General features: G+C 51.8%; 8 protein-coding genes across 8 annotated transcripts; 6 read left to right on the forward strand and 2 right to left on the reverse strand.

The window, feature by feature from the left end:
- Positions 1-620: 620 nt before the first annotated feature.
- BKA78DRAFT_356264 (uncharacterized protein) lies at positions 621-1,381 on the forward strand (the record flags this gene model as incomplete). The annotated part of the gene is made up of 2 exons (XM_066892034.1): positions 621-804; positions 1,044-1,381. 2 exons carry the CDS (start codon positions 621-623, stop codon positions 1,379-1,381), a joined length of 522 nt encoding a protein of 173 aa, XP_066740772.1.
- A 2,660-nt stretch (positions 1,382-4,041) lies between these two features.
- On the forward strand, positions 4,042-5,365 carry BKA78DRAFT_382819 (uncharacterized protein; the record flags this gene model as incomplete). The annotated part of the gene is made up of 4 exons (XM_066893048.1): positions 4,042-4,142; positions 4,189-4,645; positions 4,713-4,790; positions 4,901-5,365. 4 exons carry the CDS (start codon positions 4,042-4,044, stop codon positions 5,141-5,143), a joined length of 879 nt encoding a protein of 292 aa, XP_066740773.1. The 3' UTR covers positions 5,144-5,365.
- Positions 5,366-5,661: 296 nt separating this feature from the next.
- On the reverse strand, positions 5,662-6,164 carry BKA78DRAFT_324305 (uncharacterized protein). The gene has a single exon (XM_066889273.1). It carries the CDS (start codon positions 6,071-6,073, stop codon positions 5,837-5,839), a length of 237 nt encoding a protein of 78 aa, XP_066740774.1. The 5' UTR covers positions 6,074-6,164; the 3' UTR covers positions 5,662-5,836.
- Positions 6,165-10,846: 4,682 nt separating this feature from the next.
- BKA78DRAFT_346734 (uncharacterized protein) lies at positions 10,847-12,281 on the forward strand (the record flags this gene model as incomplete). Its single annotated transcript, XM_066890540.1, has 7 exons — positions 10,847-11,036; positions 11,085-11,236; positions 11,290-11,462; positions 11,509-11,565; positions 11,619-11,684; positions 11,736-11,978; positions 12,023-12,281. Coding segments are annotated over exons 1-7 (1,026 nt in total), but the record flags the coding sequence as incomplete, so codon positions are not given.
- A 1,817-nt stretch (positions 12,282-14,098) lies between these two features.
- BKA78DRAFT_324329 (uncharacterized protein) lies at positions 14,099-15,590 on the forward strand. The gene is made up of 7 exons (XM_066889274.1): positions 14,099-14,288; positions 14,335-14,441; positions 14,497-14,669; positions 14,716-14,772; positions 14,827-14,895; positions 14,947-15,180; positions 15,229-15,590. Exons 1-7 carry the CDS (start codon positions 14,128-14,130, stop codon positions 15,514-15,516), a joined length of 1,089 nt encoding a protein of 362 aa, XP_066740776.1. The 5' UTR covers positions 14,099-14,127; the 3' UTR covers positions 15,517-15,590.
- A 402-nt stretch (positions 15,591-15,992) lies between these two features.
- On the forward strand, positions 15,993-16,619 carry BKA78DRAFT_256810 (uncharacterized protein; the record flags this gene model as incomplete). The annotated part of the gene is made up of 1 exon (XM_066885127.1): positions 15,993-16,619. A coding segment is annotated over one exon (627 nt), but the record flags the coding sequence as incomplete, so codon positions are not given.
- Positions 16,620-18,454: 1,835 nt separating this feature from the next.
- BKA78DRAFT_338530 (adaptin N terminal region-domain-containing protein) lies at positions 18,455-21,788 on the reverse strand. The gene is made up of 5 exons (XM_066890267.1): positions 21,488-21,788; positions 21,055-21,425; positions 19,675-21,007; positions 18,837-19,628; positions 18,455-18,786 (listed from the first exon to the last, which is right to left on the reverse strand). The coding sequence occupies exons 1-5, from the start codon at positions 21,564-21,566 to the stop codon at positions 18,554-18,556; spliced, it is 2,808 nt and encodes a 935-aa protein (XP_066740778.1). The 5' UTR covers positions 21,567-21,788; the 3' UTR covers positions 18,455-18,553.
- A 259-nt stretch (positions 21,789-22,047) lies between these two features.
- Positions 22,048-22,934, forward strand: BKA78DRAFT_256732 (Phosducin family protein; the record flags this gene model as incomplete). The annotated part of the gene is made up of 4 exons (XM_066885119.1): positions 22,048-22,106; positions 22,155-22,337; positions 22,384-22,739; positions 22,792-22,934. 4 exons carry the CDS (start codon positions 22,048-22,050, stop codon positions 22,932-22,934), a joined length of 741 nt encoding a protein of 246 aa, XP_066740779.1.
- Between the last annotated feature and the right edge of the window lie 239 nt (positions 22,935-23,173).

Here is a 23,173-nt window from a genome sequence, read left to right on the forward strand (position 1 = left end):
AATTATTCAGGAGCGACTCACCTAGCGGAATCCTCCCCAACGCGGCCGGCGCTCCCGACTATAGCGCACTCCAGCCGTCAGGTCCCGACGCCCCGCCGCGCTCACTCGCCGCGTTTGGGTTCACAAACAACCATCACCGGCGTTTCCAACAGCATGAAAGTGCCAATCAGTCAAATTTTTTAACGCATCTCATATACACCATCTTGGTCCACCATGATGCCCGGGCTCACTCTTAGTCCATTGAGAGTGCTGTAATTTTCAAGTGCTTTACAGTGGACCAGGGATGGGTTGGAGAAATCCTGATGAATCGCATCAGCCTGCGATATATTCAAACAGGCTTCGGCCTCAACTGCCATCGGGTCGGACTCAGCAATCAGAGCGCGCTTGACTGTCCCAACTGGGCACTCAATTTCTGGGCCAGACAGGTGTCGACTGGTTCGACGTTCAAAGTGCTTTGCCGAATTCGTTGCGATCCCCAGACGCAAGTGACTCGGAGTTCTGGATGTTCCCAAGTATATATTCAACAATTCTTCCTCGTGTGCAGGCCCTTATCCGAGCTGCCTGGCACGACTGCTCCCGACGGTGCTCTGGACTAAGGTGAACGCACCTCTGCACCTGTCATGCTTTCTCTTGCTACGACCGAGGACGAGCTGCAGACCGTCAAGTCTGCCCATCGAAGCACCAAGGACGAGCTGGAGACCACCAAGTCTGCTTACCAAATTGGGTACCAAGGACGAGTTCAGGACCATTTGACGCAGGTAACCACTTTCAAGCTGCGGCCAATCACGATGGTACCCAAGCCAAGTATGTTGGTCAGGCGGTGCTTGCACAGAAACTGGAGACAGCCGGCGCCGAAAGGGCTGGTAATTTTAGGCAACAAGGCATCCCCGACCCAGCCAGGAGCAAGAAGACGATGCAGACTGTCTTGTCCGCCCATAAACCACTCCTGACATGACTGGTGACGCTTTGAAAGGGATTGTCGCAGCTGCCCAAGCTCGAGCGCCTTTATCGACCGCCACTGAGCTCCCCAACACCACCGTTAGGGGACGCCTATATCACTGCCATCAACCCCGAGCCGGAGAGGACTCGAGATCCCATCTACGAGAATTTGCCCATCCAGTCAAGCCCTGATGAGCAAGAGTTTACCGCACAGGAGCTCCACGGTGTGATTGACCGCGTGCAGAAGCACATCCACAATACTTACTACTTGCGCAAGAAGCTCGGATCCAAGGATCTCATTTGTCGGTTCTATTTTCCTGAAGCCTGCCACAACGAGCCCTTGGTCACAAAGGATTTGAGTCCATTGTCCTGGATGTACGATGAGCCGAGAAACGACGAGTGGTTGAACAACTACAGAATCCTTCCCGTCGCAGCAAACTAGTCACACCCCTACCGCTGAGCGCCGCCAATCACAGGGCCCAACTCCGCAAAGTGGCCCACAAGTGCATTCCTTGTTCTCGCCGCATGCATCCCAAGACGGCACCTCCAGCCCCTCAACCGAAAGGCAATGCCCCTCGGCTGCTACCACGGACAGGGATGAAGAAATGGACGATGCCTGAGCGTCAAGGCAAGAGGCGGCGTGAGTATGACCATTCCGTACAGACACTTCCCAGTAAGTACGTAAAGCCCGTTCCGCTTCATTGCCCTAATCTCTTGACAGTCTCTGGCTTTTCGCCGTATATATAGCAAACACTTTGGGCTCCCTTCTCTGGCACTTGCTCAAGCACACGCAAGGAACCCGCGACATTCAGCTTGCGACTTCGCGCACTGTCACCAACCTTTGGAGGGCAAATCCATCGACAGGTACATTTGCTTCATGTCTTGTTGGCGCTCGGGAAGCATCGCCGCATGGAAAAGAGGTGGAGTGTCCGAGGTCTTCGGGCTCTTTCATGCTCCTCTCATCTTGTATATATACTTGTACGTATTCTCGCTCCGTCTCTTCCACTGCTCCCCGCCAGTCTTCCGTGGCTTTCACTAATAGAATCGAGCAGATCGGGACACCATGAGGAACTACCACAACGGCAACACAGTCACCTGGACTATGCGCAAATCCACGCTCATGCGCTGGTTTGCTCCACGCTCGCCGCATGCCAGAGTGATCAGTCTGGCCATTGGCGACAGTACTCATGGATGCGAGTGGCTGACCCCTGTGAGCTTTGGTCTGACTCCACGATAATGTTGCCTTGGTGGCTCGTTGCCAGGACGAGCTAATCAAGGCTGTCAACGTCAACTCTGTCCATCTCACGACGCCTGTGGCCGGGTGCTATCTGATACGGCCAAAGTCTTCCAAGAACTCAAGGGAAGCAGGGCGTGCGTGTCTGCCACAGTACAAGCAAGCGAGACGCTTTTGCAGTCCCTGCTCGTCACCTCCCCAACCATGTCAAGCACCGAAAATGGAGAGCCCGGTCTGTCCGACAGACCCTTGCCTACTTTCACCATTGCCTACCTTCACCATTGACAGCGCAGACGTTTTCTGGGTGCTGAGGCAACATCCATCATCAGGAGGTTGAGAACCAAAGAACAAACATTGACAATCTTAGGGAAGCGGAGACCATTGCGGAACAGCAGGCTGAAACCCGCAAAAGGGCTGTTGAGGACCGCAATCAAACCATCACAGACCTCAAGTCCAGTGAAGGATGAAAAAAAGATCGAGAGTCGAGGGGTGTACAGTGGATTCGTCATCACCTGTGACTGTCCGAGGACGACGTGCACCATCTGCTTGTACGCAACCACATCTATCAGCTCCTACAGCAAGAGCAGGCCGCGCAAATTGTCGACCAGATGCAAACGTCCATCACGACGAACCAATCAGGCCGAACACCAAGCCACATGTTGTGTTGTACTTTCAGCCAGGCTACCCGAAGCTCGAAGTTCTTCGCCTGGCGCAGGCACCGATGTGGATATGGCAGTTCCCCCCCCCTTTGCGTTTTGTCCATGTAGTGTGTTTTTCTCAGTAGGGCGTGAAAGAGACGTTTCCGCCGCGTCGGAGCAAACGCCGTCGAGGAGGCCATGTAGCCACCGAGAAGTAATCCGTAATCCGTTCTGCATATCGAATCAACCCACATGAAACTCCTCCAAAAGTCGTGGGAAAACATCGTTATCCTTCTGCCCCTCTACCCTGTATGAAAATGGCCCTCCATGATATAACATTGCGATCTCCGGTCTATCTAGTGCCGAGTGTATCGCGCAAATTTGAGCGCGGTCGGGTGCTGTACAAGTGGAAAGCGATGCCGACCAGGACGATGATGCGTAAGGCGGCAAAGGCGAGTCATCACCAGAGTGTTACAAAAGGAATCGTAAATCCAAGGCGTTGCGGGATGCTCGAATGCTCCCTGTAGCTATCCTTGACGAGCTCAAATGTCCAAGTCTTTCAGTAGCAAGGTGTTTGATCACTCCCTGTACGTATACATGTTGAATTTCTTGCCAAATAACTGAAGCTTTGCGAGCGCAGATTCGTCTCAGCCTCTCAGGAGTCCGGCCTCATTGTTCCATCCGCCGCGGGAAAGAACAGATTTGTCCGTGTCGAAGCGGGCTCCGCGCCTGTTTCGCGGTCCCTCGCAGGCTGGCTCACCACCATCATGTTGCCTAGCGGACGGAAAGCGAGAAGCCGATGATGAGTGCAACTAGATCTTGGCTGAAGCGTGCGTAGGGGAGGTGGGACGCTGGCGAAGAACTTTTCCAAAGCTTCAGAAGGCGAGCGCGGCGCGGGTGGAGAGGGGCACTCGCGGTGCAACTTCATTGTTAGAACAGGAAAACTTCTGCGTTTTGAATGTAAACATAAGCCCTCGGAGCGACATAGAGTGGTGGCACCTTCAACGGTCGAGCTGGGCGTGGTTGTTGTTGGTGATGGAAACCCGGAGGCGGACGACCCACAACACCACCAGCGCACCTTCCGCGCCTACCCACGATGCCCACCACCTCCAAGTTTTTCCGGCCAGCCGGCGTTTGGCCGAAGGCGACTTTTCCCACGCACTCTGCTTTCAAATCCTAACCCTCCACACAACAACCTCGACATCACAACCCGAACGGCATCACCTCACGATGCCCAAAGTGTCGACTGTTGGCGGCGGTGGGCGACCACCCCGCAAGCCCTACTACAAACCGCCCGACAAGGGCCACTACAACGAGCTCCCCAGCCTCCCGTAAGTCGTGAAATCTCTCCTCTGTCCAATGTACTGACCAAAATAGGAACTGGCAGGCGCGCTGCCTTCGCTGCGGACACGGCGTACACGGCGAAGGACACCTCACCTGCCGGCGCAAATGTCACCACTGCAGGACCTTCAACCACATTGGTTTCAAGTGTCCAGAGAAAGGTGACAATTTCTACAAGCGCTATGCCGGCAGATCGGCTGGAGAACGCGAGGAGCCGGCTACGGCCATGGCTCCGCCTCCCAAACCTCATCACCTTCCCGACAAGCGCAACACGTCTGAACGCAGACCCTCCCCGCGTGGCTACAGCACGCACAGCGCCGAGCGCAACACGTCTGAACGCAGACCCTCCCCGCGTGGCAACAGCACGCACAGCCGTCGGCACGAGAGCAGGCAAGACGACAGCCGCAGCCGCAGGCGTAACAACGGGCATGACCGAAGCCGCAGTCGCAGCCGCAGCCTCAGTCCCAGTCACCGCAGCTTGCTTGAAATCTTGGTGCGTACTGTGATTGATCACACCCGCCGAGACCGTCGCTCACGCTCACCTTCACGGCACTCGCGAGGATATCACACCCGCTCTCGCTCACCTCCGCGACGTTCGCGAGGACATTACAGCCGCTCCCGCTCGCCACCTCGACGAGGTAGAGACAGGTCGAGCCCACCGCGTCATCAGGAAGGTTATCGCAACCCACCGCGGTCTTCGTGGGGACAGCCCACCGCTCGTGACGACTCGCTTCGTCTACAAAACCAGCGTCGTTCTTCTGAGCAGCGACTCGACCTGCCAGCGAATCATGAGGAGCCGCAAGTCAAAGACGAGCCCAGCAACTCTGCAGAACCGCAGGTGAAAGACGAGTCCAGCGAGTCTGAGGAGCCTCAGGTCAAACATGAGCGCAGCGACTCTGAGGAGCCCGAGGTCAAGGTCGAGCCCAGAGACTCTGAGGAGCTCCCGGTAAAAGCTGAGCCCAGCGGTGCTGACGCTGATGAAAAGATGTAGGCATGTGCCGAAACTGTCAACCTCGACATTGTGGTAGCGAATTCCCCAGCCGCCGCAGCCCGTTGACTATTGAAGCGAGACTTCGGTCAGCATCGCCGTCTTCTTAAGGATTGGATTGCCAATCTCATTATGACGGAAGAGAGTAAAGCACCTTCTCAGTCCTGAGTGCTTACCAAAACGTGTGTAAGGACACACATGGTACTCTTGTTTGTATTGTAGCCCTACCGCTCCGCCAAAACTCAATGCGTGGAGACGCGTAGTCTTCGAATCCATCGTATAATTGCGAAGACAAGGGTGTTGGATGGATGTCCAACAGCTCCACAGTGGACCAGCCATTACAGCTCCACAGTGGACCGGCCATTACAGCTCTACAGTGGATCAGCCATTACAGCTCTACAGTGGATCAGCCATTACACTTCACAGTGGATCAGCCATTACAACTTCACAGTGGATCGGCCACTACACTTCACAGTGGATCAGCCACTACACTTCACAGTGGATCAGCCACTACAATTTCAGATCAACCAGATGGTCCGGAAATGGCGTTGTTTTGCTGCGGTGGGGGATGTATGTGAGTTAGCTTGCAAAATGAAATGGGAATGGTTCGTGCTGAACAGTGAACAAGCAACTTGTGTCAAATCTTGAGTGAATCTGCAGCTTCCACAGGGTCTGATAGCTCTGTACCTTTGATGATTAAGTGAACAATGGCAGCTTATAGGTACCTCTCCATTTCCTCTTGCTTGTGTCGCCAGCAAATGCCCTCAGCCAGAAACCTCGTGTCTCCACTGCCAGCCAGGTCAAACAAATGTGGGACCAAATGAAACACAGTTCTCGCAATCCATGATTCAGTACTGCTGTCATGTCTGGCCTGCCCATTGCGTTTCTGCTTGTCGGGGCAAATATCGGCTCCCGCGTACGCGCCGTCAACATTGAGGAAGTGATTCTATGAATCAACGATGCAGGATAGGTAAATATAGGATCCTGAATCTCCAAAGTGCGATTTTCCTGCCGTGAGAATCTGCTAACAGATGAATAAAATGCTCACCGATCATCTATGTATTGCTCAACGACATCATGCCTGCAACATCCGGACGCAAAGTAATCAAACCGCAGCTCCCATTGACCAATCACCGGCCGAGCCTTCAACTTCAGACGTAGCAGACTGCGGCGTCAGGCAAGAATGGGGGCCAAATGCTGCTGGACAAATCAGCCACGCAGATTGCCAACTTCAAACGTAGCAGTGTAAGGCGTAGGGCAGATGCGAACGGGCGATCGCTCAACGGTGGATAGATCGTACTCTCAAGCCAATCAGATCATGAGATTCGCAACCTCGAGCATCGGGGACTGCGGCGCCAGGCACACATGGGGGCTGGGGCGGCTTGACACCCCGGACATGTTGATGCAGGTAAGCGCGTGAGGCGTAGTGCAAAAGCGAACAGCACGGGAAAGGGGGAAAAGACATTTCCAAGCCCGTTTGATTGGCGGGATGACAAGTTCAAACGTCGTAGGTGCGGCGTCAGGCAGAAAGATACATGAGCGGCTAGCTCTTTCATCTCCCGGTGACGATCGTCAGTGTTGGAGCCACAATTGGGCCTTTCCCAACCCGCACCTGCACGACTTGGTCGCTTCCCTGACGACCAGCGACCAGGAGTTGGAGCTGGAAAGTTGGAGTGCTGCTGACAGGCTGACGCAACGTGAATAACGACCACTACCGTACGCAGAAGCTGCGAGGCCAGGAACACGATTCAAGACCGGGGTTGCAGCGCATCGACGGGCGTGACGTGACAGGTCTGTTGAGCCGTGCAGACGCTCCCGACGACGAGGAGTACGAAATTTTGATTGGCGTCAGGGACATCTGCAGTGTCTGTGCCAACCATTCTCGCAGATGCGCAACCCCGGACGTCGTTTATTGCGGCGTCGACGAAAGCAAAGATGGGGGCCGGAGCTGCTAGACGAATCAGATCATCATGTGCAGTCTGGATAGAAACTTTGCAAAGCGGCGCCAGGCAGAATTGATGCATTGGCGGCTGCAGATACATCTGCGAGGTGCTCTCATTTATTGGCCAATCACTTGCAGAATGAAATAACTTTGAACGTCTTTGAGTGCGGCGTAAGGCGAAAAGAGCAGGGTTGGATTGATGGCGCATATTGACAAACCAATTATTGAACTTCCAGCATTACGGCGTCAACGGAGCCGACAAATGGGAAAACTGCATTGACCAGCACCATTGCTCGGTTACATGACAACTTGAAACGTCTTTGACTGCGGCGTATGCTCTTGACAAGGGATTGAGTAGATGGCTTTCGTCCTCCTTTCCAATTGATGGAGAATCTTTCATCTTTGAACTTCTTGAGGTGCGGCGTGCAGTAGTGCATACATGACGCCGTGGGAGAGATTGGTCCTGCCCATCACAAGAACCAATCATAGCCACACATTCCAACTTCAAACGTCGTAGATTGCGGCGCGAACTGGTCGGAATCATTCACTGGCCAGACTGATAGCAAGTGGGAACGGGAAGAATGCAAACGGCCAAAACAGTCCGTGGCATAGAGTATAGTGGATAAGGCGCAGTGGGAAGGGACAGTTTTTGTACACTGTCGAAGCCAATCAAATTCGAGCATTGCAACTTCGAACGTCGTGGATTGCGGAACGGATTCCAGTCGGTGTAATTGACTGACGTGCCATTGCAAGCAGTGACGTTGAGCATGCGTTTGGCCAAAACCATCCTGAACAACGCAACCTTGGAAATCTTGGAGTGCGGCGTAGACTGTGGGGTACAGAGGATGGCGGAGCGATAATGGTAATCAGTGGCCTGTCCCACAGCCTCAGAAGTGGCGAGATGCTCTGTTTCCTGCTTCAGAGGGAGTGAAAATGCGCGGATTCAATGTCATGGAGAAGAGCTGAAGACTACGTAGTTTTAATACCTGCTGAAGTAGCCCGTGAGATTTATAAGGATGGAACCACCACGATGGCCATGGCAACTTACTCAATCAAGAAAATCAGTCAAGGAACTTCGAACGTAGCAGATTGCGGCGCGAAACACGGTGAATCGAGTTGAATGGCCGGAGATGCATGGCAAAAGGCTGGAGCAGCTTGACCGGGACGAATAGTCCGTGGAAACTGCAACTTCGAACGTCTTTGACTGCGGCGTCAACAAACACGAGGGGCGTCGAACAAATCAGAGAAGTAGTTTTGCAAGTTCAAACGTAGAAGAGTGCGGCGCGAAAGACGGTCGATGTAATCGAGTGGCCAGAATTCAAACAACGCACGGCAGTGAGCCGGAGGAGTCTTGCCAGGGCCAATCAATCCTGGAGAATGCAACTTTGGACATCGTGGACTGCGGCGTTAGCCCAAGATAGCGACCAGCTGACAGGAGGGCCTGATGGACAAATCAGCGTCGTGCGTTCTAGCAACTTCGAACATGGCAAAGTGCGGCGCGTGGAAATGTGAAGATCACACCCCGTAGTTATCGTCCAATCGTGTAGCCAGCAGTCTGCTACGCCGCTTCTTTTTACCAAAACGGCTTCACCGAGATGGGGCGAAATCGAGAAGTGATTAGGCTCTAAGCTGCTGCATATGCGCTGGAACGAACCGGCAAAATGAGGAATAGGAGAGCCATTGGCAAATCAATGGAAGCGCCTGCATGTGTTTGAACCAATGGTGGGTTCGATGGTTGCTGCGCCGCATTATTTTCGGCAAGGATGCTTCGCGAGAATGAGGCTGGAAGCGATTGGATATCTCTTGAAAGTGACTCCCCAAGAACAGCAAACTGACCGACAGGCCCCAGACAGACTGGAGGCAAAGTGGATCAACGTGTAATTTCACTGAAACGACAGGAGGCTGAGAGGTGTGGAGGGTTCCTGCCTTGCACCGACAAGGACGATCTGGATCCTTGAGTAGGAGCGTCCAGAAACGGCAACGAACCGTCCTTGATCACTCCAAGCCTCTTTCCCGTTTCATTTGTCGATGACAGTGTCGAAATGAGGTCTGCGCTCTTCATTTCTTGACCAGATCGTGGAAACTCTCAGACAGACACAAACAATAAAACAGCTCTCAGTAGTTCTCATATGCTCTGCATATATTGAGCAGTCACGCAACTGGCTTCAAAGCTAACGCGGCATTGGAAAGATACGCGGCGAGACGGACTGATACATGAGCGACGCCCTCTCGGCAAACGAAGGACGATGCAGACACAAGTTGTGTTGATCACTCATTGAATTCGCAGCACTCTACACTCAATGCGAGATCGACGACGTTACCGCCAAGGCAGAAACGGTGACTGGACTCAGAGAAGCGGCAAAACGAAGAAGCAGTCTGCCAGTGGTCCAATTCTGTTCCCCTCACTCGTTCAGCCTCGTCACATTGCGGATCCTGAACCGCGGCGCCTTGCGACGAGGCAGAATAGTGAGGCTCAAAGGATCAGACGTGCGTCGGAGTTGAATGCAAGAACGGGCGAAAGTTGAATCGCGGAGTTGACGGTCCGTCTGTCTTTAGGACAAAGTCCGCTGGGTGAAGCGCGCGGTTACTCATGCGGCTTGCGTTAACAGCACACGACGAAGCAGAATATGCAGCGAAAGACCAATTCGGTTGATCTGCCAGGTGATCACTTTCCCAACCTTTGGCAGTCTGACATGCATGGCCGCATGAGGACTCCATGAGCACTGACAGAAACAAACGCAGCCTGGCTCCCAAATCTCCTGCGAGTCTCCCCTTCCAAGATCATATCCGGGAGGCGCGTTTCTTCGACAGTTTCTTGGTCCACGTCTAGTAGGCGCTGAAGTAGAGCACCCATGACCTTCATTTTGTGGCCCTTACACGTTTTCCAGGCAAGCGAGAGCGTAATGATTAAGGGACCTCCGAATCTTATTTCGCATTCAAGAAGTGAGTATATTGGTTCAATGAAAAATTTGTAAAAGTCATTGGCCTAAACCTGGGTCGGGGAATGAAATCCACTTCCCCATTGGGTGTGCGGCATCAACGTACATCATTAAACGTCTACATGGTAAGGCTGTGAAGCTGTACAAGCCTGGTCTACTCATTGTTTGCGGAGTCTTGCCAACGGTGAGTTGTGCGGCTTTAGTTCCGTAGCTCCCTGCGCTGCGCCATTCAAATTCAAGTACTGAGATTCAGGAGAGCGACGTATGAATTACGCGAACCAGTTGGCAACGGAAACAATGGAGCGATGCTACAACTGCGCTTGAGATCGCAAAGGAGCCTGCAGCTTTTTTCAGCCTCATCTCATGCTCGGGTCTTTTGTCGACCAAGTCACCTCCTCTGGCCCCTACAAAAAGCCAATTGGAAGAGTTCAAGACGCAGTGTCGCGAAAGACGGACGAATCCACAGTCTACGCGCTCACGAAAGCTCCAGATCAAGCTCAAGCACTCAAAAAGAAGGGCCAAGCTCAGTATCCATTGGACTGTCAAACTGCAGACAAGCGCCACAGTCGAGGTTCCTCAGCGCGACAAACATAGTCTCCGCCAGGGTGGTCGCCGAATTGGTTGACTGACATCTTGTCGAAACAGCTCCAAGGGTATGTCGAGTGACTGACTGGACTGCAATGCGTAGCGATGGGACGATTTGCAGATTCGTGGGCGCGAAAACGCGAGGTTTGCATGTTTTAGTGGGTCCTTGACAAGCGCCCGGAACAAGATACTATCTGGGAAACCAAATCAAGAGCCGCGCTCCAACTACCATGCCCTGAGGGCTAGGACTTCTCGATCCATTGATATACATTGACATCTCCTGACATGTAAACCAAGATTACAGCTTCAATTTTGTGACCAATTCCTTTTCGGCAGAGTTAGCCTTCATCACCATGGGAAGAGAGCCAAAACGTCCAGTGGGTATTTCCACTGTCTATGTGCCCCCAGAAGGAATAAAAACAGTTGCGGAGTGAGATTTGATCATCCAGTCAGCATGAATCAGTGCTAATGGGAACAGTGTTTGTTTTGTTCACGGCCTAGGCGGACATCGAGAGGAGACCTGGACCTGCACAGGCTCTCAGAAAAACTCCAGCACTTTTCAAAAATGTCTACGGAAGCTCAAGACTGGCACAAGTACCCCAGCCAATGAGACTGAAGCTTCAGATCAACGTGAGTCGACATGTGATGAATCCTTGTATAATACAGAAGTCTAACAAATGCAGATAATGTATTCTGGCCAAAAGACCTCTTGCGTCAAGACCTGGAAAACGTGAGGATAATGATGTGGGGTTACGACTCGGCATTTACTGGCCTCCTCAGTGGATCAAACCAGTCAAGCTTGCTAGGTTACGGCAAATCACTTCTCAACGACCTCACCATTAAGCGAAGGGATGAGGTAAGACTCTGGTCGACTTTTGCAAACAAATCCTAACAAGAACCAGAAGAATCGGCCATTGATACTGGTGGGACACGGTCTGGGTGGTCTCATCATCCAATCAGTAGGCTCCTAATTGTCGAGTTCGATATGAGAGGGGTACTCACTGTGGATTAGGCGCTGTTTGAGTCCTCTACCTCAGTACTAGAGTGGGAAATCATATATCCTTCCACAAGAGGCGTGGTAAGTCTCGAAACATCCGAAGCTTAAGATGATTGAGTTGATCAACTATAGATTTTCATGGGCACTCCGCTACGAGGGAGTCCCCTGGCCAAGTATGGAAAACACCTGGATTTCGTGGCACAAGCCTGTCAAAAGTCTCCAAACAGTCAATTGGTGGACAGCCTGAGAACCGACTCACATATCCTGGAGGTTCTACGCGAGAACTTTGAAAAGGTTAGGGATGATGACCGTTTAACCCTTGCTTGCTTTTATGAGCAGTACCAAACCAGTATCCCCATTGTGGGCTCTAAACATGTAAGTGCACCCCAACACCAAGGACTTTTTCTGACTACTTGGAGGTTGTTCCGGCATCCTGTGCAGGGATGGATGGCAAAAAAGTCAAGAAAATGGCGATCCCAGGAGATCACAGAACAATGTGCAAGTTCGATTCGAGAGACAGTCCTGGATACAACACTGTAATGGGACAATTGCAAAGAATCGTCGACGTAATCATCGAAGAGTCAAAGAAGACTGTCAGTGAGGAGCAAGAGCGCACTCGCGCGAGACATGAAGCAAAGAGATGGCCAATTTCCACCCCCCCTCCCGGATATTTTCCACCCCCCCCCCCCCCCCCCTTATGTCTAGGGCCAAAATTACCAAGAATATAGCTGCTCTTATACCAAAAGCTAGCCTTAGAAACGCCCTTTGGTAGCAAATGAAGCTCTCTTATAATCAGGACCCTTGAAGGTCTCTTGGTGTTGCGGAAAGGGGAAGTCAAGTGGTAAGAAGTCCACACTTACATAATCAGCCAGATGGTCGCTTATAATATGGACCGTAGATGGATTGGTGCAGAAATCCATCTAAACACCCCCGGCAGGGTTACGCAAGACTCACCAAGCCGGAGGAGGTGAGGATGGGGAACTGGACCATATCGTCGCGCTGGTTTATCGCGCTATCCGTCGTGCTGTCCATCCCGCTGGTCTGTCGCGCTGGTTTGTCGCGCTGGTTGTTTTCGTGCTGGTTGTTTTCGTGCTGGTTGTTGTCGTGCTGGTTGTTGTCGTGCTGGTTGTTGTTGTAGTGGAGGACCTCCCTGGTGCTCACCACTCACGTGCAGATTTCCCTTTGCTGACTAAATCCAAACTTTGATTGATTCGTATTTAGGTTTAGCGCGTGCCATCTTCTGCTTTTTGGCGGACCCCCCTCACCAAAAGGGCCCCCTTCACAGCAGAGTTGAATGCAAGAACGGGCGAAAGTTGAATTGTGGAGTTAATAGTCCGTCTATCTTTAGGACGCAGTCTGCTGGTACAAGCGCGCGGTTACCCATGCGGCTTCCTTTGACAACACAATTTGCAAAATTAGCCTTATCACTAGGAGCTTCACGCAGCAGGATGCAGCAATCGACCAATTCAGGGTACTCCGCCGGTACGTCACTTCCCAGTCGTTTTGGCATTGTCTTACATGCATACGCGCAGGCAGAACTCATGAGCCCCGAGCAAAGCCCCATCTTAGCGCCCGCAGGGTCAAGACGACGGGGGTCTATGTGATACCTACGAAGTGGATGGAAGCTCCTCACAGACGCTGCGGACGAAATTCACAGCCACCGTTTTCTCATGCAAACATTGCGAAGCGAATGCAGCCCAATCCAAAAGTGTCGCTGGCTTTCATCATGCTTCCATTACTGTAATTTGGTTGTCCGATACTGTGCAATCTCACCGTATGGAAGTCGTCGACCTTGGACGAGCCGGTCAAGTTGATTCCCTTCCGCGCGGGGCATGCGGCATGAAGATGCAGCATCAAACGTCTACGTGGTAGGGCTGCTGCCTATATGCACCTTTTACTGGTGGAGATTCCAGGATGGGGCGAACATTCAGTGAGCTGGAAAATCGAGGAAGAGTAAAGCTGACAGCGACAAGTCGCGTCGCAACCCCATGCCATTCCACCCGTTCGCCGCCCTGAGTATAGATTGAAGACCCGCACAACACCTTGCTCAGCTTCATCCTTGCGCTCCATTCTCGTTCGACTGCATAAACTGTCCCGGGAACTGGCCCAGCGTCAAGATGGATCCAATTGGAAGGAAAGAGGAGACGCTGTCGCAAAACGCGCGTACATTGCAGGCCTCATGCACTGAGAGAAATTGGAAGCTTCTACGCCGAGCGTCTAAGTTGAGGGGTGGGCGATAACTTTGACTGGACCGCTTCCAAGTAAGCAGCGCTTGTAGACGAGGACAACCTGTACGAGCATTCCAGTTCGGATAATGGCGGCGGCCGAATTGAGAGATCTACATGTCAACAAGGCAGCTACAGGGGTGATTGGAATCCGATGATTGGAGGCTAGGGCTTAGATTCCTGACCAATGGACAGATATTGAATCATGAGGGTAGGGTTTCAAAATTTCTGGTCGGTCTTGACTGCCGTCCGAAGCAATATCCCCTTAGAGAAGCACGCTCAGCTGGGACTTCCGAATTATGTTAAATACCTTGAAGCGCATGTACAACAATCTGAACATCCAGCAACTTGACAATCAGGAGAGCATTCGACCTGCCATGGGACTGTTTAAATCGTCCAGCCCTCCTATGGGCACCAGAATTGTTTATGAGCCCCCACCAGAGACACCGGTCTTCGCTGAGTCTGTCGACGCCATTCCACCCATTTCAATCCACTGACTGTGTCAGCATTTGTTTTGTCCATGGCCTTGGCGGCCATAGAGAAGAAACGTGGACCTGGATGGGAGACGATTCTTCGGACGAAAGCAAGAAGTCCAAAAAGAACAAAGATCATCGTAAAACTATCAATGCATACGCCTTGTCCTTCATGGTTTACTAATGCAGACATAGACGTCTTTTGGCCGGAGGAGTTGCTACCGGAAACTTTTGGAGATTTGAGAATCATCACATGGGGCTACGACTCCAATCTCAAGGGCCTTGCCAGCGGCAAAATCCAGTCAAGTCTGTACGATTTTGGCACGGGACTCCTTCAAGACCTTGTTGATGAGCGAGATGAAGATGCGGTGAGTGGTATGGTACAGTAATTACCATCGAGCTAAGAAGTTTCAGATGTACAGGCCTCTGTTCCTTGTGGGACATAGTCTTGGGGGTCTTGTTATCCAAGAAGTGAGTGATCAGGTGAGAGGAATCTCTTCACAGGAAATACTCACCAATTAGTAGGCACTTGTGCAATCCTCCATGTCACGCGATGACCAAATGAAGAGCCTTTTTCACTGTACAAGGAACGTGGTAAGCATGTGGTATTCAGGATGACTATTTGAATTCGCTGATCATTTTTAGATATTCATGGGAACACCTCATCGGGGAAGCGAGACCATGGACCTAGGTCAAACCTTGATCTGGGCCACGAAAGCGTGCCTGAAGAATCCCAATGATCAGTTTCTAAACACTTTGAAGCCAAATTCACAAATTCTGTCCAATGCATGTCAGAGCTTTGGAAATATCGCGCATCAATTTGGACCAATCTGTTTCTTTGAGGAGCTTGCGACCTGTATCGCGGGGTTTCAACAAGTCGTACGTAAATTGGGACTCGAGGCGAATATAATCCTGACTTTGATATAGATTGTTGAAAAGCAATCGGCAGTTCTTTACGGTTTCCGTTCGGTTGGCATCCCGGCTAGTCATACCCAAATGTGCAGATTCAAGGACAAAAGCGACGTTGGTTACACGCGATTCCGCGGGGAATTAAAAAAGAAGGTCAGAGACCTGCGTAAAGATTTGAAGAAAAGGGAGGAGGAAGCGACGGGGCGAGGCCTTGAAAGAAATGAAGAAGGTCAGTCGCTTTTGACTTATGAGCCGGCTGAAGTGCCGTTGTCTTCACCAGAAGATGCTTGGGGGGTTTATTCATAAGGAAAACAAATTCAGGGGTCAGTCGAAAGATGTGATGTAGCAGGAGACCAATTTGACAGTTTTCACTCTTTGCATTCATACATTCTGGTGCTGATTTTGGCTGTTCAGAGAGGAAAGAACTCCTCGAATCATTGAGGTTCGAAAATATGGACGACGCGCAAGACAGGATTCAGCCAAACTTTGCTGGAACATTCGAATGGATCTTCAAGCAACCCAATGCTCAATCCTGGAACTCTGAAAAGTCGTTTGTCTGTTGGCTCCTCGCTGAGGAACCAGTCTTTTGGATAGTGGGCAAACCTGCCTCTGGAAAATCGACGCTTATGAAATCGATTCATGAGCATCCCGAGCTGAAAACCTATCTCAGATCCTGGATTGGACCCGGAGAGCTTGTCACCGCTTGCTGTTTCATCAGACGGACCTCAAAATCGCGTCTTCTCTACTGTGGAACCGGGATTTTACGTTCGCTACTCTGCCAGATGATCTCACAAGTTCCGCAGCTGGTCTCAGTCGTTCGAGCCGCCTGGAATGCCAACAAGTCAATCTCGGACTTTTCGAAATCCTCCAAGTGGTCTTGGAATCAGCTGGAGCGTGCATTCAGAAACTGTCTTGCTCAAAAGCCCTCTGGGGTCAAGTTCTTTCTTTTGGTTGACGGTCTGGACGAGTTTGAGTCTCTGGACGAAGGAGACGACCCTACGAAAGAGAAACTGTCCCGCGAAAGGAACAACGATTTGACGACAACTCTGAAATTGCTTTTGGAGGTGGAACACTATCACGACGTCAAGATTTGTCTGGCGAGTCGGCGGAACGAAACTATTCAAAATCAGCTTGCTCACTTCCCTTCTTTGAGTATTCATGAGAATACCAGGAACGACATCAAGCTGTTCACAGAGAAGAAGCTACGAACATTCGAAGATAAATGGCAACGTTTCCAGCCCGACATACCAGACGCTCTGGAGCAAATCTCCGAAAGAATTCAGTACAAGGCCCAAGGAGTCTTCATGTGGGTTGCAGTGGTAGTGGGAAACATTCTAGAAGACTTTCAGCACGACCCCAGCTTTTCTGACCTGGAAGATGAGGTAGAATGTGCCCCTCAGGAGCTGTCAGGAGCAGACGGCCTCTACGCGAAGTCACTTGCACGCCACGACATTACTGGAAAGCGGCGCGATCAAGGACTTCGGTTACTCTATCACGTCTACGACTGCAACCAGTTGGGATCGTTCCTCCTCCTATACAACAATCTGACGGTTCTGGGAATCGCAGAAGAACTGAAAGCGACCAAGGACGGCATTCCACCATCAATTCAGCAATTGGCTGCTCGTATAGGCTCAACGGAAAAATGTCAGACCGAGCTTGTCAAACGAACGGAGAGTCGGGTGAAAAGTTGCACTGCCGGTCTTCTTGAAATCCAAGACAATGGCAACATTACCTGGGTTCATGAGACAGTCGGCGAATTTCTCAAAGAAAGAGACTTCTGCCGAAGTATAATGAGCACTGCAGAGCCCGGGAAGCAAATACAAAAAGACGAGAGCCGCATCAGGATCGTCATCGCTTCATTCTTGTTCGATGTCCATCGCGTGTTTTTCAAGAGTCAATTGTATCACCACAATCTGTTGGATTCAATCACGGTGCTGGCACAACTCGAAAACGAAAACCAAAGTTTGCAGGGCGAGCATTGGTGGCACTGCATCATCGATGGGCTGCTTGACATGGCTAAATCAGTCGACACGCGCGGACTCAAGGGATATTGGGACTCTTTGGAAGAACAAATCTTCATCAAAGTGATCTTCAATCTCTCCTTCGGACTAAAAGACTACTTTTTCTCCCGAGTTGGTGGTATGGTCACTCCTGGCGGCCGCCCGTTACTCGACATTTGCCTATCAGCTCACTGTCCTGGAGTGTCCGGCGTTTTACGTGGCGTTGCGGGCGTCAGTGACGAGGCCATTACCGTTGAAGAGATTCTGAAGCTGCCAGGTTGCCAAGGTCCGAACGAATTCTGGAAAGGAGAGACAATCTGGCAAAGATACCTGCAACGCGCAGCCCTCAACCAGCTTCAGTACGTAAGCATTCTATTGGACCATGGCGCCAACCTCAATGCAACGGTCACGATTGATCCTCAAGTGGCGGCCCGAGACGCTGAAGAATTAGATTCCGGGTACCCAAAATCAGAAAAGTCCAGGAGGCTGTGGATTCAGTTTTCTGATAGGAACGCAGGCAAAGCCCTCTCCGTTGGATACTATGTCGCCGTCTTCATTTTGTGGTATGACGACGTTACTTTCCTGAACTCATACGACGTTGATAAGTGGACAACTCTGAGCCTATCGGGACACCTCTTAGTGCTTCGAAACAAGATCTTGGAAAATTATGTCAGGTGCGACGATTTTCTTCGAGAGAGCTTCACCGCGTCGCAGCGATTATCAAACAGCAGGAAAAGGATGGAAGCCAATTTGATGCGATGGATCTCGACGATGCACAAATTTGGATTCGCAAAGTTTCAGCAAGGAGAGTTGGAAAGCCTACAAGAAAACATTGACGCACGGTACCAAGAATACCACCGGCACCTGGCGATTCTTGAAGAGGAAGAGCACTTGGAGCAGGAGCGTCTCAAACAGAAATGCCTCGACCTCGAGCAGGCGCGCTTTGAAGCAAGGCGGGTAGAAGAAGAGCGCCACGAGCTAAGTCGTCGAAGGAGAGAGCTAGAAGAGGAGAAGCCCATGATGGTTGCCCGAGGATTCAATGCGCAAGGACTCAGATTGAGGGGTGTATCCGCGATACAGAGGCGTTCCTAGACAAAGGCAGCGTGGACAATCTAGTCCAGTCAATTGACCGGTGCATCTACAGGTACCCAAGATTACCGTAGGACGAGGCGAGATCATCCAGCAGAAAAGGAGCAATTGAGTTAACTTTTTTAAGGCAATTCGCATCATATGCAGATCTGAATCTGAATCGCGGTCTGATTTGGTATCAGCTGTAATTATGCACCTAGGACACTCCAGACTGCCAATAACAACCCCAATTTTTTTGCTGCAGTCCGCCCTTTCTACATCAAACAATTCGCCAGCAACTTGGCGACACCTTGCTCCTCGGACTTTGCCGAGATCTTGATGGCAAATTCGCCTTCGCTCAAGCGCACAATGTTCACGTCGGCCGCGACCTTGCCGCCCATCACCGTCTTTCCAAATAGCTTCAGCTCGTGTCTTGATTTGCTAGCAGCAATATCTGTGCCATCAAGTGGCTGGAGCGAGAGGGCCGCGGGAATTTGGTCAACAGCATCTGCATAGGATTAGTTCTACTCGCATGCTGGCGACGGTGTGGCGGCTTACCTTGTATCTTTGTCAGACTGAGTTGCAAAGTCTGAGTGTCCTCGTCTGCATAAGACTGTCCCCAAACATGATCAAAGCTTCCGGCATATGCTGGGATGACGAAGTCTGCCACGTTGAGGGTGAGGTCTTCAACTGGGTATTCGTCTTGGTACCCGTCTTCCTGGTCGACTTCCTTCAGAGTAAACTGTAAAACATTTGTGAGGTTGTCCGAAACGAAGCCCTCGGCGCCATTGGCTTTCTTGAACCTAACATACACAGCACCAGACTGCTGTGTTCTGAGCTCAGGGACTGAATAAACGTATCCCTCTTCGAGATCGGACCCATCCTGCGGCGTCACTTCTACCGTGACATCGACAAGCGCATGGTCGTCCAAAGTATTGGTGATGTTGTATTGGACGACGATGTGTTCCATGAATATGTGCTTGACCGCAGTGACGACATACTCAGTATTTGGCTCGGTAAGTTCAATGACGGGCGACGACTTGAGAAGGTTGCCACACGCGGCCAAATCCGGATAACTCTGCATCTCCTTCATGTAAGTTGAGGTTGCAGCGGCAGACGAGGCCAAAGCATCCGCGCCACGTTGCACAGACGGTTTCGACTCGGGAGCACGAGTTTTGGGAACTGGGGTGTTTCCGAGAAGCTTCTTGGTGCGAATTTCCGACCGTGCCTTTTCTCTGCTGACAACAGGCACGATAGAAAGGTCAAAGGGTTCCTTGAAAGTCTCACGATCCTCAGCTGACACGTACATGGCCAGCCGATCCTCAAATTCAGCAAGAGAAAACATGGAGTCTGCCGTCAAGTTAGCCAAGCTCATTTTGGGCCATGATTTCCTTACCATTTCTGATGAGCTCGGGAGCGCTCTCATCCTCGTCATCCATCAGCCTCAAACTCAAAGCTGCTCGGTCGCGAACTTCATCGTCGTCATCGTCCAGACTACGGCTGAGCAGGACATGGACACTGCGCTTCAGCTCTGGATCCTTTTGGCCAACACCAAATTTGGAGAGGGCCGTAACGGCGGCTGCACGGACAAGCGCGTTCTCCAACACCAAGCGGTTGTAAATGTAGCGGATGTAGAGAGTGGGGCGCTTCACGCTTGGACCCTCTGAGCCAACAACGTGCAACACACGAATGGTGAGGCCTGGGTATTCGCAGTCCTCAATGAACTCACAGAGCTGGAGCAAGACATCTTCCTTGGTCTCCGGAATGGACCTGACCAGGTCAAACATGCCCTCGACCATGGCGCGTTTGAATTCAAATGATCCTTCGTCTTTGAGATAATCACCAAGGAATTTAGCCAACACTGTCTTTTTGTTGGAAAACTTCAGGCACAGCGCGGTGACTGCCTCAACCATGATGACCTTGAAGTCGTTGCTGGCAGTGGCCATGAGGCTCCCTACATCCTTCATGAGGCTGTCGACGTCCGATTCACCCGCTATTTTCAACAGCGTTGTCGTCGCAAAACTGCCAATATCCTTGTTGGGGCTTTTCATTTGTTTCCGAATGGTGTCGGTGTGCTTGCCGACGACGCTGGGGTAGTTGCTCGCAACCGTGCTCAGAGCTCGCATCGACGCGAACTTGATAGCTTGATGCGAGTTAGTTCCCATGTCGACAAGCTTCTGCACAGCTAGATCGAGAGTGCTAGGATCGACATTTTCCATGCTGCAGATTGTCTTGGCGGCTTCCAGCGCTACCATGGAGCGCTTCAGGACGAAAGATTCCTTGTCACCAGTGATCGTCGGGTCGTATTCGATCGACTCAAAACTGTCCAACATTTCCTTGAGAAACTCGATCGAACCCGATCGATAATTTCCCTTCTCTGCCAGCTCCGCCGCAATCCTGCAGAAGAAGATTTTCGCTGCGGGACCTTGGAGCTTCCGTTTGTTCTTGAAACTGCCGTCGCCGGATCTAATGATGTCTTTTGCAAGCATTTCGGGTGCAAGGCGGCTGCGGTAGTCGAGTCCCAGAGCATGGTATTCCGGCCACGCCCAGCAACCCGAGCTTCTCGGTTTAGTAAACACCGCCTGGATCTGTTCCTGCAAGCTTCGGATATGTTGAGTGCCAAAGGGAAGCGTGTGATACAGGCTGACGAGCGCAGCCGACTGGACGCTGGAGTCGGGGTCGACCATGGCAGTGCCAGCGTATTTCGCGAACTCTGGAGCCTTGGATGCCTGCTTTTGGTCAATTGCGATTTTGCTTCTTGGATTTCTGTTCTTACATTGTTATGAAGACGGCACAGAGCCCTGATGGCATTGGGCCGAACTATCTTGTCATTGCCATCACTCTTCTTTCTGTTTTCCGCATATTCCAAGACCGAGTTGGGGAACATGGTGTAGTAATCCGTCTCTTCAAACTTTTTGAAGGGGGGACCTTCTTTAAGAGGGACGGATGGGAGTTCCTTTACCAACCAGTGAAGAATCTGCTGCAAACCAGGTTGTTTTTTATCAAAGACGAACATGGAGCCAACGACCAGGTCTTCCACTTCGTCGTATGTCAATTTTTCTTCTCCGCTCAGCAAGAGACGAGCGACTTGGCCGATGATTTCGCGGCCTGCAAGCGGAGAGATTCTCGGATCTTTCAACTTCCGAGCTTTTGAGTGTTAGCCAGTATTTGCAACGGCCTGCAGCAGTCTTGAATGGGTGGGGACTCACCTTCCTGCATGATTGTGGACTTATCCACGCGAGCGAGAACCCCCAAGCTCTTAGGCATATCCTTCTTGTCGAACTCCATGGTGAAGCGGGTGGGCGCCGTCTGGCGACCTGAGAGTGCGTGGCCTCAAGTATGGGGTATAGGTGTCCTCGTCTGCCCGCCGACACACGAAGCTGAGCGACTGCCAGTGACGCTGGCAGAGTCGATGTATTGGAAACGAGCGATTCGGATGCGGGCGGCGAATTGTCCCTTGTTGAGGTGGGCGCGAGGAGATGTTGCAAAGGGAGAGGATGATGTTCACCCTTGAGGTGTGGTGATGGGAGCTGTCTGCCAGGCGGTGGCCGAGAGTCAGGCCCACTCGTCGCGCACGGACCATGCTAGCGGCAACCACTTTGCGGAGGCGAGGGAAGCCCCCGAGCCCCCGACGCAAGCTCAAGCTATACCAGGCATCGACATTGCTGTGCTCGCAATTACAACACACCCCTTCGAATTGTTGAAGAGCTTGTCTGCCTCCAAGGACCTTGGAAATTTCTCGCCACATCCTCCACATCTTGCCGCCACGATGAACATTCCCGACGTTCCAATTCCAGTAGAAGTCGACCCGAACGAGGACACAGAATGGTACGTGGCTCTGGCGTCAACTCAAGCTGCATGCTGACGCTGTCGAAGGAACGACATTCTGCGCAAGCATGGAGTCATTCCAGAAAAGCCTCCCTCGCCAACGCCCATGATTGAAGAAGCCCTCGTCGAGGCAAGGAGGCTGGCGCATGAGAACAGACTAGAGGGCAAGGACTTGGATGAGCTGGCAGAACTAGAAGATGAAGAGGATGAGGACTTTCTCGAGCAGTACAGGTGCGCTGAGCCTTCCCCCTTTTCCGACCTGTCTGACGTCCAACAGGAAGAAGCGAATGGCCGAACTCTCCTCCATTTCGAATGCGTCAGTCTTCAACCAAGTCTACCCCATCCAAAAGCCAGACTACTCGCGCGAGGTGACGGAAGCTTCACAAAAGGCATGGGTCTTTGTCCTTCTGACGGCAGCCGACTCGAATGTCGAATCGCGGGTTGCGGAAGAATTGTGGCGGGAGCTTGCGCGGGAGTTTGGAGACATCAAGTTTTGCAAGATGCGCGGCAACTTGTGCATCGAGGGATACCCGGACAAGAACTGCCCCACGGTCTTGATTTACAAGGACGGCGATATCAAGAGGCAGATTGTGACGCTGAGGGAGCTTAACGGCCCGCGGACGTCGGTGGAACGTAAGGCTCACTGCTCGTCCTTGACCGCTCGTACCAGACTAACCATGCGCAGATTTCAAAAAGCTCCTGCTGGACCTTGGCGCGCTGCAACACTCCGATCCCCGCTTGAAGCGCAAAGACGAGGACGACGAGCATGACAACAAAAAGATTCGCCAATCTCGAAACGACGATGACGAGGACAGCGATTGGGATTGAGGCGAGATACCGACGCAAAGTGTTCGTTGATGAGTCTCGTTTGACTCTCGAGCTCCTATCGGACTTGAGCCTTGGAGCTCCTGGCCACAGAGCCGAATTCGTCCGCTCGAAATACCCAGGGGTAGAACTTTTTGCCGTCATCGACATTGAACCGATACCGGGAAGCGTCTGACAATCCCGAAAGGGTTCCTAGAGCGCAAAATAAGTTGGTCCGAATACACAAGAAAAATCAAGCAGCC

The sequence above is a fragment of the Phyllosticta capitalensis genome (genome assembly GCF_038381095.1).
Source record: "Phyllosticta capitalensis strain CBS 128856 chromosome Unknown BKA78scaffold_10, whole genome shotgun sequence".
Classification (NCBI taxonomy): Eukaryota; Fungi; Ascomycota; class Dothideomycetes; order Botryosphaeriales; family Phyllostictaceae; genus Phyllosticta; species Phyllosticta capitalensis.

Excerpts from the sequence above, each read along its gene's own strand:
- BKA78DRAFT_338530 (XM_066890267.1), bottom strand. The coding sequence starts at position 21,566 with ATGGAGTTCGACAAGAAGGATATGCCTAAGAGCTTGGGGGTTCTCGCT. Across the intron at positions 21,426-21,487 it reads GTCCACAATCATGCAGGAAG|CTCGGAAGTTGAAAGATCCG; the intron begins GTGAGTCCCCAC and ends AACACTCAAAAG. Across the intron at positions 21,008-21,054 it reads TGTGCCGTCTTCATAACAAT|GCATCCAAGGCTCCAGAGTT; the intron begins GTAAGAACAGAA and ends GACCAAAAGCAG.
- BKA78DRAFT_324305 (XM_066889273.1), bottom strand. The coding sequence starts at position 6,073 with ATGTTGACGGCGCGTACGCGGGAGCCGATATTTGCCCCGACAAGCAGA.
- BKA78DRAFT_324329 (XM_066889274.1), top strand. The coding sequence starts at position 14,128 with ATGTTAAATACCTTGAAGCGCATGTACAACAATCTGAACATCCAGCAA. Across the intron at positions 14,896-14,946 it reads TTCACTGTACAAGGAACGTG|ATATTCATGGGAACACCTCA; the intron begins GTAAGCATGTGG and ends GATCATTTTTAG. Across the intron at positions 15,181-15,228 it reads TCGCGGGGTTTCAACAAGTC|ATTGTTGAAAAGCAATCGGC; the intron begins GTACGTAAATTG and ends ACTTTGATATAG.